This window comes from Corylus avellana, chromosome 2, assembly GCF_965113065.1.
Source record: "Corylus avellana chromosome 2, dhCorAvel1.hap1.2, whole genome shotgun sequence".
NCBI classification, from domain to species: domain Eukaryota; kingdom Viridiplantae; phylum Streptophyta; class Magnoliopsida; order Fagales; family Betulaceae; genus Corylus; species Corylus avellana.
In genome coordinates, this window is record NC_142491.1 from 46,843,185 (window position 1) to 46,856,660 (window position 13,476).

Genomic DNA, 13,476 nt, shown 5'->3' on the forward strand with positions numbered 1-13,476 from the left:
TAAAATTTTTTTTATTTCAACTTTTTACTTCCTAGTTTGCCTGCTTTTTGCGCCCAACATTCACTTTGAATCGTACGAAGTAATGATAAGAAAGATTGTGTTTAAATGCCTTCCCTTGAATGAATGATAATTGCACTTTGTAATGCTAATTGGTTAATGAAAAAGGTGAAGAGCTTTGATTTTCTCCTTCTGACCCAGAACGTTATTATATATGGAGGGTGGAAAAACATAATGGCCTTTTTACACTGAGACACGTGCTAGAGGCATGAACATGTACCCATCTAATCAAAACTAATTATTTAGATTAATGCATAAGAACATATCTAGTCTCTCTCTTTCTCTCTCTCTCTTTATGTTTTTTTTCTTAAAAAAATGGAGGGTGGAGTATCCACTGTGAAGGAATGATCTAAACAAAGTTGTGGGACACATTTGATTTGTAAACCATAATCAAAGGTTCCCACCATCCTACACCAAGTCTTACATTTGACATTTTTTATTTGTAGTCACGCACCCAAATTAAAGAAGTGTAGACAGACCATTTTTCATATATTAGGCCCATTAGGGTTTGGTTTGGGTTTAGTTTCGGTTATAATTAAACAGGTTGGAATCAGACATATATTCCATAACAATACACAAAGAATACGTATTCTAACTCTAAATAGTCCAATTTCAACTGAAATTAGTCTAATTTTAATTGAAACTAGATTCAGGCTTCGTTTGGCAAAAGCCATGGCCTACATCCTGTTCACTTTGACCTTTTGACCATCAACACTTTGTCCATATTACCCTTATCTTTCTCTTGCCACTTTTGAGTTTTGTCCTGAAAATGCCCAAATCACTGAAACAGGCGTCCCAGACCCTGTTGTCCATCCTTCACTTACCACCAGTCTGTGGAACACCATGATCAGAGCTTTTTCCACAAGCTCACAACCGCATATGTCGCTCACTTTCTATACAAGAATGCGCCAATATGGTGCCCTTCCGGACAAGCACACTTTCCCTTTGCTTCTCAAGGCGTTTTCCAAGTTAAAAAACGAAGACCCTTTTTAGCTTTATGCTCAAATTGTCAAGTTTGGTTTTGATTTTGATCATTTTGTGAGGAATTCATCGATTTCCTCTTTTGCTAATTGTGGTTATATGGAGGATGCACACCGGGTGTTCGATGAGAGTACGCAGAAGGATGTGGTTGCTTGGACTTCCTTGATTGATGGGTATGTGAGAAATAACTGTGCCCTACAAGGATTGAGGTGTTTTATGGAGATGAGATCGACGGGTATTAGAGTTGATGAGGTGATCGTCGTTAGTCTACTCTCTGCGGCTGGAATGGTGGGTGATATTTGGTTTGGAAAGTGGGTTCATGGGTTTTACGTAGAAGCAGGGAGATACGTTAGTCTATTCAAAAAACCAGCATTCGGCCCGAACACATTCGCCGCTGGGTGGTCCCTGTTCGATCCTTCCGGCAAAAAAGCTCTCCAATACCAGTCCGTCCCGTCCAGTGTCAGAGTCGGGCCCCAAAATAATCGGTTCTCGGACTCGACCCACTCCTCTCCTCCGAAAAACGACTGTACTGCTATGAGCCCGAGGAGGTTCACCCTCTTGAAGCCGTACTCGCCGGCTCTGACCGCTACGAAGTGGGCCAAGTTCCCTCCGGCACTTTCTCCGGCGATAAAGCAATGGTGAAGATCAACATTTGGGTGGCAGATCGCGTCCGTCCATTTCGTCGATGAATCTCAGCGCGTCGAACCCTTCTTCGTACTGGGACAGGAATCGATGCTCCGGCGCCAGCCGGTAGTTGACGGAGAAGACGATGGCACGGAACTCTCGGGCAAACTTGCGCGCCTGTTTACCGACAGAAATCGAGTTGGCTTGGCCGAGGATGTAGCCGCCGCCGTGGAAGAACACGATGACGGGCATGCCGACAACATCTTTTGGATTGCCGCTAGTGGGGGAGGGGGCTGGGCTGTAGATTCGGAACCAGAGGTCACGAGAAGGAAAATAATTGCTGGTGTAAAGCTTTTTGTTATCTTGGATTTGTTTAGGGCAAAAGTGTTATTTCACCTTAGGAAAAGGACAAAAACAGTGTTTAGGCCGGGGTCATCCCTTTTGCCAAACACCCCCTCAAACAAACGAAAATGACTAGGTTTGAAACATCTAAGAACAAATTGACTTTAATTTTTTTGGCTATAAGTGAGTTTTGGCCTTAAAAGGAAATACAAAGAAATTTCAATGAGTTAGCTCAAGTAGTAAGGACTTTGGTCTTGGTGACATTCCTATCAAGTTAAGTTTCGAATCTACTTGAGTGAAAACAATTTTTTCAGGCAACGCCCGCCAATAAAACCGGAATCTTACCCGAGACAAGGGTAGGTACAAAAATGAATAAATAATGAAAATGAGCATTCAAACTAATAATCTTCTCATAATCCAATCGATTATATTATCCTTTTATTAGTCCTAAAGCAATGATGGGTAATTGGTTATTCAAGTTATTCAATTCAGCTGATGAATTTTAGATAAACTCAGATATGATTTATCAAAAATGTGGAATACCTCACAGCAAAGGAAACCCTAGGCAAGAATTTGAAATCTCTGGTCAAATTTTGTACGGACCCTAAAATAGAATGATCTGGTGGTACACGCGCCTAAAATGCATGTGGAGCTGTAAATGCTTTGCGGTCAGAAATAGATCGCCAAGGAAAAAGTCGACGATCAAAGATTTTTTTTTTTTTCTCACATTCCCTCCCTCCCATGACCATCTTGTCGGTAGGTGAAATTGAGAGTTCCTGTTGGGACCTGCCGACCAATTTCCATCCTCGGATTTATGATCTTAACCCTAGCATTTTTCTAACAACAAATATGGCCATGATTTACCCAATGCCACTTGTCCTAGATCTTGACTGCCACGTCGACAAAATCAGAGACAAATTGTAATTGGGTGCAGAAGTCCCCATACACATTTCACGTGTTGCCGACCTGATTGTCTGTCTTTCATTTCTTCTTCGTTGGGTAGGGTCGTGGGGACCCACCTGATTATGGTTTAAAAAAAAAAAAGCTCAGTAGCTCATGGGTCAAGTATAGTAAACCGTACATAGGGCACGTGGGTGATCAAGGTCCATGATTCGATTAGTCAACCGTGATACTTGATAAGATCGTTGGGGTAAAAAGATTAAGATACTGCCACAAATTATGCACAATTGGTAGACAAGATACGGGTTTTGTCAAATCCGCCAGCTCCGGTGGGTCCGAACCTCCGGTGTGTGTCAAACAAAGCTCGGGTCGAACTTATTATGGCACTTGGAGTGCTCCGTTATGCCCCATGGGTCGTTAAGCTCTCGTGCGATTACCTACCATGTCCAGTGGGTCTAACTATCTACAGTATCCCCTTATAGTTTGGACTTTAGAGCACATGTCCAAAAATGATAGCCATATTGACGACACATTTAAAATATATATATTATTAATGTAGTCTTGCAAACCTGAAATTTTATTGAAGTTCAAGTTTATTGAGATTTGAAATATTAAATTTGGACTGAATTTCTGGGATGCCATACAATTGCTTGTCCCTACAATTGGGGTGGCCGAACCATCCCATTTTAGTTGGGGGTGACTTGTTAGCCATCCTAATAGCTGGCCAGGGGTAGCCGGACCACCCCATGGCCCTTGGGGGTGGTCCGGCCACCCCACCCCTTAAACCCAAACTAAAAAAAAAAAAAAAATCGTTTGGCCCTTGGGGTGGCTGGAACACCCCCGAGGGCCATGGGGTGGTCAGCAACTCCCTAATTTTTTATAATTTTTTTAAAATATATAATATTTTATTTTTTTTATTAATGAGACAAATATTTTATTTATGTCCTTAGATTTATTTAAAGAGTTAAAGAGATTCTGACTATTAACTCAATATTCTTCGATTCATTTTAAATTGGAGATAATCTTGTTCAATTTAATTGAGTCACGAATAAATTAATACATGAAAATGAATTGGCAAATCTAGTGAGGGGACCAAAGCTATTTCAAGACAAGTCAGGTGTTGTCCTTGTTCATTAAATTGCACTGCAAGATTTCCAAGTATGAGACGCGGAGAAAGAGAGAGACAGAGGCCGCAACCCACATGCAGACACAGCAAGTTGGCACTCTCTTGTGAGCTCAACTCCCTGTTGATTTCTCTATAAAGCCTGCAGGCTGTAGCCTAGCCGTCATTTAGCCTCAGCCTCAGCAACAAGTGGCTCCTGATGATCCCTTGTCTCCGCCAGGCGCCAACTAACTTTTCGGCAACCTCCTCCTAATTGGTTTTATGATAGCTAGCCCAGACAGACAGAAGCCTGTGTCTATGAGAACTTGGTTTTATGAATTGTCAACACCCTATCAATGGCCACAGTATTTTTGTTTTTTCCTCACTAGTTACATGCTTAAACTTTTGTGAATATCATCTTGATTTGAAAAATAAAAATAAAAAAATTCATCAAAAATAGGCCTAATTAACGTCTTCTTCTCAATCTCCCCTGTTCCTGGGCCAACCCAAAAATGGTTTAATTCAAAAAATAATTTTGCTCCCAAAATAAAATAAAAAACTAATATTGTGAATAGCGAAAAGTTGTGAGGAAGTGTGTGCCCATAATCCCTCAGCTCTTCCGAGGTGGCAACATTCATAAATACTCTACAGTGAACAGAGTCTACATCGTAGAAAAGAACATATATAGAAGAATTTCTGAAATTTTAATAACATAAGTTTTCGCCGGGTACAATGTATATATGCTGTTTCATTTTATTCTCTTAAATGTGCTCCAGTATTTTTTTTTTTATAAGTTAACAGTATATATATATATATATATATATATATATATATTTTCTTCTTTGTGTTAGCTTTCATTTCGCCTACAAGAAAAAGCACTTAGTCGAGGGTAAATTTAATCTAACACCATCTAATTTTACTTGATAGGGGTAAAACTTTTCAACTTTTATTTCACAAAACAATAATTTATTAATGATTATTCGAATTTATGAGTCAGCTACTCGGGTTTGTATCGTATCAAGTCATACAATCGCTGAACCTTTGAGTACTATTCATCATATGATGGGTGCTTTTGAAGTAAATATGTTCTGGTATAATCGTACATGTTTGCTCAATGCACAGTGTCCGTTTAATCAAGCATTGAATAATTTGATATTGAATGATTCCGAAGGAGACGTGGTAGTTCAATTCCATGAGTTAAAAAACGGCTAGAACTTAAAAGGAGAAAAAAAAACGTGGGAAAATCAGACTGTGGGATTAAATTATGGAAGCAAATGGACACCTATCGACAGTGATGAAATTTAGTAAAAGCATTTAACGAAAGAAATAATGATAATGGGTATATGTGCAAAAGCAGCTGAAAAATGAACTGGGTTGTACTTAATTTGGCAACCACCCTGTGTATGAACAAGAGAGCCCTATTGAGAGAGTAGGTGAAAAGGTTGTCCTTCCAAAATTAAGTAATTACCAGAAGTGTCAGTTATTGTCAAACGTGATCAGTAAAATATATAAATAAATAAATAAATTAAGGAACCACTACATTGATGATCAATATCTCACGTGAAGAGGAACATGATTATGGAACTAACTACTAAGACACAAATTAAAAGATATTATTTAAATTTCTCAACACCAGTTTGCAATCATAATGTCATGATTTATTAACACTAATGGCATTGACAGTCTGCAGAGCTAGAGCTCCTACTAGATTTATTGCCCTTTTTTTTTTCTTCCCATATTATAAGACCTATGTACTTTGTTGGGAAGATAGTTTATGCTGAGTGATCTTCTAGATGTTTCACATGACACTTGTTATATCGGCACGTTATAAAATATGGGATTCGATTGCGACGTAACAGTACTTCAAGTGTAATTATTGGATTTTTGTGATGCTTTTTCACAATTTATTAGCTTTGTCCAAGACTTGAAGTTGCGACTCAAATTCAAATCTAAATCTTAAATTTTAAAAATCAATGTAGTTTTGGGTGTTGGGAATTTATGGGTCAAAGAAAATCGAAATGAGACGTGTCCAAATGCTATTTCTCTTCCTTTTGTCAAAGAAAAATCATTATAAATAAAGTGGTTGGGAGAAGGGTACATATACACGTACGATGAGTAAATTTTGAAGGCTGTTTCTTACCGTTGCACTGGTTTGTCGGGATTTATTATGCTAGCTGCGTCAGTAAATTTATTGGCGACAGAAATTGTTTCATAGGAACTAAATATGCAATAAATAACGAATAAGAAGTACCTATGGGTAGAAATAACTTATCTGATGCACAAACGATCGAGGTAAAATATAATTAAGATTTAAGATTGTCCATGGGAGATATAAATGACATGTAACTGTTGCATTTACTAGTTTTTTTATTTCCAAATTTTTAAACTAGATTGCATACTAAACGAATTATAAATAAAGCAGGATGATAAGTTTCTAAATCCAAACCATGAGCAAATAATATTCAAAGCTTCATAGAATTCCAATTTTTTTTTTTTTTTTTTTTATTTGAGAATAAAATTGTAATTTTATAAGGGTTCTACCCAAAAAAAAAAAAAAAAAAAAAGCCTCATTTCAGCACGATGGGAAATCTTCTCCATTTATTTATTTATTAACACTAAGCACATTTGATTTCAAGAAAGTGTGATTTTGGGGTTATTAAAACAATTAGAATACCCCACAAGAAGAGAGAGTATGAATGAAGGAATAGAAGAAGACACAATCCACAATTTGCATGAGCAAAACATATAAAGCTAGCAGCTAGCATGGGACAGATTCTCAAATCTCACATGTCATGGGTCATATCCAAACGTTGCCTCTCAATTTCTAAGCCCTAAAAATATGTACCAACCGGCATCCACCATAAAAAAGGACCCCTCCATGACTAACCGAAACAGAGAAAGCTCTTCATCCACACCCACCTCCTAAAAAGTCTATTGCATTTGCATCCGCATCTGTTTTCTCGTACGATGAAGAGAGTACAAATGTATGGTAGTCAAGTGGAATTCAGAAAAATACCTTTAAGCACATGTTAATACTATTACTAATGTCCCATCCTTTTGAATTCTGCACAAACAAAGTTGGTACCTAAAATACTACAACACTTGATGAGTTCACTCTGAAAAGATGGTTAGTTCACCTAACAAGTGTGTGAAGTAAAGGAGCTCACGAGCACCAGTTTTATTAAGTGAGACTGAGTTTTATAGACGATTTTAAAAAGTTTTAATTGCAATTTTGTCTAATTATTTTGAAATGATAATTAATGTAGATATGATATTGTTTAATGCTTTTCTTGGACCGTTATTGATGCAGTTCAGAGAACCTCATCTGCAACCGTCCGGACGAGAGTCAATTCGAGAGTCTCGTCTGCAAGCTTGTCCGGATGCGCGGATATGTTATTTTGGTGTTCTTTATGTTTTATGTCCATGGCCATCCGGACGGCCTTAAGTTCTGTCCAAACGAGCCATCGTAGAATTGCTTTCTTTTAGGGCCGTAGAGTTTCAATTCGATTTAGTTTCGTTCTTTTATCAGGTTTAGAATTTAGGGGCTTATAAATACATACTTTATAAACCTTAGAATGCAGTTGTTTATTATATATGAGTTTTGTTCAATCAAAAGTCTCAGAGTTGAATTTCTTCATGATTTTCCTTCAAATCATAGAGAGTATCTAGCATACAGAAAATATTTATTAGATTATTTAATAGAATCAAGATCTAGAAATACCTATTCGTTATTTATTGTTATTATTCGCTGCAGCTCACTAAGTCACGGTGCATCAATTATATATATACAAAAATATATATGTATTTATATAAAAGCAGACAAAATTCTCATGACTTTTCAAAGTGGAACAAAATGAGAGACATAAGAAGAAGGAAAGTTGAAATTTTCATATTGAAAGAAAGAAAACCTTAATTTCTATGAAATGATTTCAACGTGTATTCTAAGAGTAAGAAGGGCTAGCCGGTGGTGCCTATGTCAAGTCGCCACAAATGACGGAAGGGCTACAAAATTCGGATTAAAAGTCACCATCTGGTAGACCATCGGCAATGAAACTTTTGACTAATATCGTGTGTCTTCTCACGTGATCCGAAGCCGGCCACCGTCATACACAAATAGAATTACTACGTGAAAACTGCAAAAGCTTATAACAAAAAAAATTAACAATGATTAAAGAAGTTACTTAAGACATAATGATACGTTTCTTTTTTGTTTATCAGGGTAAACATGTGAGGGCGCGTGGGTGTAATATTGTTATTTTAATAATAAATCACAACAGCGGAATTATTATCTGGTTTGAGACATAATCATGTGACCTTTTTCTTGTCCTTCCTATGCCTCTCTCTCTCTTTGAGTACTTCTCAAGCAAGCAAGTATCAGTGCAGGTATGCTCATCGTCTCACGCAGGGTGTATATATATATATATATTATCTTATTTGCAATCAGCTCCTTCAAATGTCATGAATTTTCAAATTTTTAGGCAAAGCGGTCTTACAAAATTGAATCACTGTCCCCCTTGTGATGATTGACTACAAAATATATCATCTACTGTGCCAGTTTGTGTAAGAATTAAATAGGGGCCAGAAAATATGGTGAAGAAAAACTAGGACTTTTTTGCAAGTTGCAACCAACTTGTCCATATCCTTTTTTTTTTTTTTCCATACAAGATTGATACTGGGTTGACCCCGAGTTTATGAATAGATTTTAGATTGGATATTAACATAATGAAAAGACATTTATTTGATAAATTAATAGTGATTAACTTTCTCTGTGGGGGTACCGGTACCTTATTCTGAAGATTCCGGTGTCTATATTCCAAAACAAAGAACAAAAAAGCTTGTGATTCTCTAACTCTTTATGGGTTTTGGACAAAGATTCTAAGTAATTTTGTTTTCCAAATTGATACCATTTTGAACAATAAATATAATAGCGTTTTTATAAAGGCCGTGTTTGGGCAAATTTTGAAATAAGTAGATTTTATAAACATCCTCTCATATTTGTTGTTAGAATTCGAATCCATAATTTTTACCATTCAAGACGAGGTAGAAATGAAAAATTAGAACAAAATATTAATGGGAAAGTGCTGAGGAACAACCTTATAATTTTGACAACATGAAGTGTACATCCTACATATTCTTGTTTGTCTAGAAAATGCTCCCTTGATAATGAGAGAAATCTTAAATATGTTAGGTACTGCTCCCTTGACTGAAAGCAGTTTCCAATACAACGATTGCCAGTACAAAGCTACTAAATTCCAACCCAATAACAATTGGTCTCTAATTTTATTGCTTTTTTTTTTTTTGACTTCGTGAACCAAATATAAATTAAACAGCTGGTGGGCTGCTTTTTCATCACAAAAAACAAAAACCCATGTCATTTAATTCTACAACGTGGCTATTAGTTTCTCTACCAAATTAATAGCAATACTCTTTGCCGGCTATGTCCAGAAATCATATATATCTAGTGAGACGCAAATAAGCTAATTAATTAATGATCTTAATTACTCCCTCTCTAAACCCTCATTAATTATATGGTTGCAGTTGAATTTTCCGACACTAAATATAAGAGAATTCATATAAAATCAATCTATTCGAACACGGAAATAGACCGCCCGAGACCCGTTCGAACAAATAAGCTCTCAACAAAATTACTGCATTTCTACTTTTATGGAAAGCAGCACTACTTGGCAGTAGAAACTAGAGGAGCTTTCCAGATCGCTCCCACGCGTGACACCGCAAAAATAAAAAAAATTTGAAGGAAAAGCAAAAGCAAAATCTAGGACATGGGTTCACACACGGGTAGCAACTCTCGCCGACTCGGACCCCATCGACCGCCCAAAATAAACCGGTAATTGCGCCTGCTGGTGTGGGGGCAAAAGGAATGCCACAACATTACCTTATACTTTTCAATGAATCTGGAGAAATATATAATAATAAAAATTATATATATAGGAATTAGATTTCCTTGAAATAAAAATATGAGGATCAAAAAGACAAATAATTATGGAGAATATATAGATTATAGTTTTTTTCCATTAGTCCGTCAAAATTATACAATCATCAGCAAGCCTTTATAAAAGAAGGAAAACAAAACTCCACTCGTATCTCCTTTAATTTTAACGGAGATATTTAAACGAATAAATAGCACTTATAATACTCTTTCCATAACAAAAATAAATAACTATATATAAAAACTAGCCGATACTTTTGTTGCAACCGGTACAAAATCTGCCGAGAAATCGGCAACCCAACGGTGGCAACAGCACTCGTCCCGAAAAGTCGGTCACTCGCAACAAGCACTCTCAGAGGACCACAAGCGGATCGGAGCCGAACAATATGTCTTGGAAATAATCTTCTCCTTGGCTCATCATCGACGGCGACGGCGACGAGGAACCGAAACCTTCGAATGCATTATCATTGAACAAAAGACCCATATCATTGTTGAATATATCGCCCGGTATCGGCTCGTCGAAAGTCATCTCCGGCCCGGAAAATATGTCGGAAAGTATTGGGGCGTCCTGACCTGAGAAATTGAAAACTTCCTCGAAGCACGGCAAATCAAACTGCAAATAATCACCACTCGAATCTTCAGAGATACTGGTCTCCGCTTGACATTCTCGAAAAACATCCTCTGCAGCGAGTTTCTGTTCCTCAAACTCTCCCACCGGTTCTTCCACCTGTTTTTGTTGTTTTCGTTGTTGTTTTTCTGGTTTTCGCAGTTGGGATTCTTCGTTAGACAGAGTTCTGTATTGAAGAACTGAGGTCGGAGAAGAGAGACTGTGACAGTGAGACTGAGACTCTTCGCCGGAATCGTAACCGGAAATGGAGGCTACATTCACTTCCGGCTTTTCTTCCTTCTGCGGAGTGCCAAAGTTGGTCAAAGCGTCAGGTCCTCGGAGCTGAATCGCGGCGTTGTCGTAGACCATGGCAGCTTCTTCAGCAGTGTCGAAAGTACCCAACCACACCCGCTGACGTTTCACCGGATCTCGAATCTCGGCCGCCCACTTGCCCCACGGCCGCTGCCGAACTCCCCGGAACTTCTTTCCGCTTGCAGGAACTGCTTTCAGTGGCCGCCGGCGGGATGAGAGCGACTCTCTGGCAGGTCTTTTATTCTGATTCAACACACCTTCGGTTTTAGAGCTTGTCTCGATGTTGATGTCGTTCACATACCGCTTTACTCGCCGGCGGCCGAGGAAGTAGAGCTCGTCCTCTTCGTCGCTGGATGAGTCTGTTGCGTCCGGGTCGGTCATGGATATCCGTACGACCCTCTGAGTGTGTGGCTCTACTTGGTTTTTTCTAGGCTTTGTGAGCTTTCTGGTAGAGCTTCGGTGCTCTGTGTATTTGATCGGGCACAGGAAACTTTGATCTTGGTCCATGTTTTCCTCTTTTGCCTCTTACCAGATTCTTCCTAAAAAGTAAAACAGAACAAACAGGACCAGGAAAGCGAGACAAAGAGCCGTGAAGAAGAAGATTAGAGACAAGGCTGGTTACAAAAAGGTGGAACTCATAGCGAATGTATCAAAAATGCTATTTAAATCTCGAAACCCATCAAGAATTTCTCGAGGCATGAGGGCGGAGAGAAGAGGGAAGAGAGAGAGAGAGAGAAGCTTTAACTTGAGAGGAAAGGAGAGAGCCTAATAAATACTTCCCAGAAGGCAAGACTTTAAAACGAAAACCCAAAAAGGTAAGAAAATATGAGAGTTGATTCGCTTAGTTTGTACAGAAACTCCCAGAAATTGTTTTGGAAAGATCTTTCGCTTCTCCCTATTGGAATCAGAAATCACCCACCCAGACGGAAAAGAAGAGCAAGTGTGTACGGGAAAAGATTCTGTGGCGAGAGTAATAGTAGTCGTGGAAAGCAGAGGAAAGCCACGCAAAGAGTTCTGTTTGCGGTGGAAACCGAAACACTGAAATCGCTGTTTTATAGGGGATCCCCACAGCCGAAATTGTAAAACCCATAACACAAAACCCCTTATTTAATATTTTATATTCATATTAATTACTTTATTATTATTTTTGGGTTTTATTAAAAAAACCTTGATTTTTTTAACTTTGTTAAGTTGAAAAGATGGGTCATAGGGGGGGTAGGTCCTACTAGGAGGGCCGGTGGGTCGGGCCAAAGATTCCGGGTGTTTACCATGAGAGATAGTGTGCGGCCCGCCGCAACCTGATGATGGCTTGGGATCCTGACACGTGTTCCATGATGGGTCCGAAGCAGAGATCTGGTCCAATGGGATTATATCGGAGGGTGCTGAGTCAGCACATGACACGCCTCGAACACTGTGACGCGAGTCACGTGAGGCCCAAGATACCCGCTCTGTGAAAAATTTTTAGTCGGTCAAAATTGATATCTGACCATTTAAAAGCCTGACTAGCCTTAATTACTGTTTGTTCCCTTAAACGGACCAATAATTACCTTCTGAGAGTGAGAGTGGGTGGTGGATTGGGTAATTAGACGGTGTTTTCTAAGGGTATGTTGGGTAATTCGAACGTGAGGAATAATTCATGTCGTGCTGGCTTGGTGGGGTTAATATTTTTTACCCTTAAAAAAGTTTTTGAATTTAATCTTTGATTAAACGTCTGGTTTTTTATCTTTTAATATTTACTTTTTTACAGCTAGGACTAACGTGGCGGGCAACATAGAATTCGCCGCCATTTATAATACAGTTTTGTACGGCTCGGGTTAGTTCTGTTCTATTTGTTCCCACGACCGAGGTATGCTAATCACACGCGCCAATATAGCCCGTGCCATATATGTTCCTCATTCCAATTAATGGAAAATAAAATGGCATAGCAAAATTGTAAAATACATTTATTTATTTAAATCTTCACAGATTTATTCCATAAAAACTTAAAAGGGTCTAAATCCAATCTTCACAGATTGCCAAGGAATCAATGAAAATTATTTACTTTATTTTATTTCTGCTTTTGCCCCATTCCCCCTTTTGTTTGCAAGACCATTCAATATTCATAAAGCAATTGTTGGCTTTATGAATTTTACACAAGTTGGAAAACCATAAAATACCCCACATAAATCAAAATAAAAAACCAAGACGTATTTTTAATTATGTTTTGAATATAAAAATTCAAATACATATAATTGAGATACATTGAAATCAGACAAAATGAATTCAAATCTTGAAATTATTATTTGTTTCTATATATTAAAAAGTTTAAAATTTTTAATTAGACTTTCAAATAGAGTTTGGTTCATGGAATCTAAATTTTTTCATAAAATTTATTTTAAACTTTGTCTCTATTATTAAAAAAATCATATAATTTATTCAAAAAAAACACGTGTCATTTTTATAAATTAAATTAAAGGAATTTTATCCGCTACTTGACTAATTCATGCCTCCTTATTTTCTTTAATAACACTTTCTGTCTGGGAATTTAGTACTCTTTAATACTTTCTAAAGTACTTGAGATTAGAGTTAATTCACAAGTATGATATAACTCGTCAAGTGGCGCGT

General features: G+C 37.8%; 1 protein-coding gene and 1 pseudogene across 1 annotated transcript; both read right to left on the reverse strand.

The window, feature by feature from the left end:
- Positions 1–1,357: 1,357 nt before the first annotated feature.
- LOC148587813 (putative carboxylesterase 18 pseudogene) lies at positions 1,358–2,808 on the reverse strand (annotated as a pseudogene).
- Positions 2,809–10,039: 7,231 nt separating this feature from the next.
- CRF3 (cytokinin response factor 3) lies at positions 10,040–11,880 on the reverse strand. Its single transcript, XM_059606953.2, has one exon. The coding sequence runs from the start codon at positions 11,377–11,379 to the stop codon at positions 10,306–10,308; it is 1,074 nt and encodes a 357-aa protein (XP_059462936.2). The 5' UTR covers positions 11,380–11,880; the 3' UTR covers positions 10,040–10,305.
- Positions 11,881–13,476: the final 1,596 nt, after the last annotated feature.

What these genes read in the sequence shown, in the direction of transcription:
- CRF3 (XM_059606953.2), bottom strand. Translation starts at nt 11,379, where the DNA reads ATGGACCAAGATCAAAGTTTCCTGTGCCCGATCAAATACACAGAGCAC.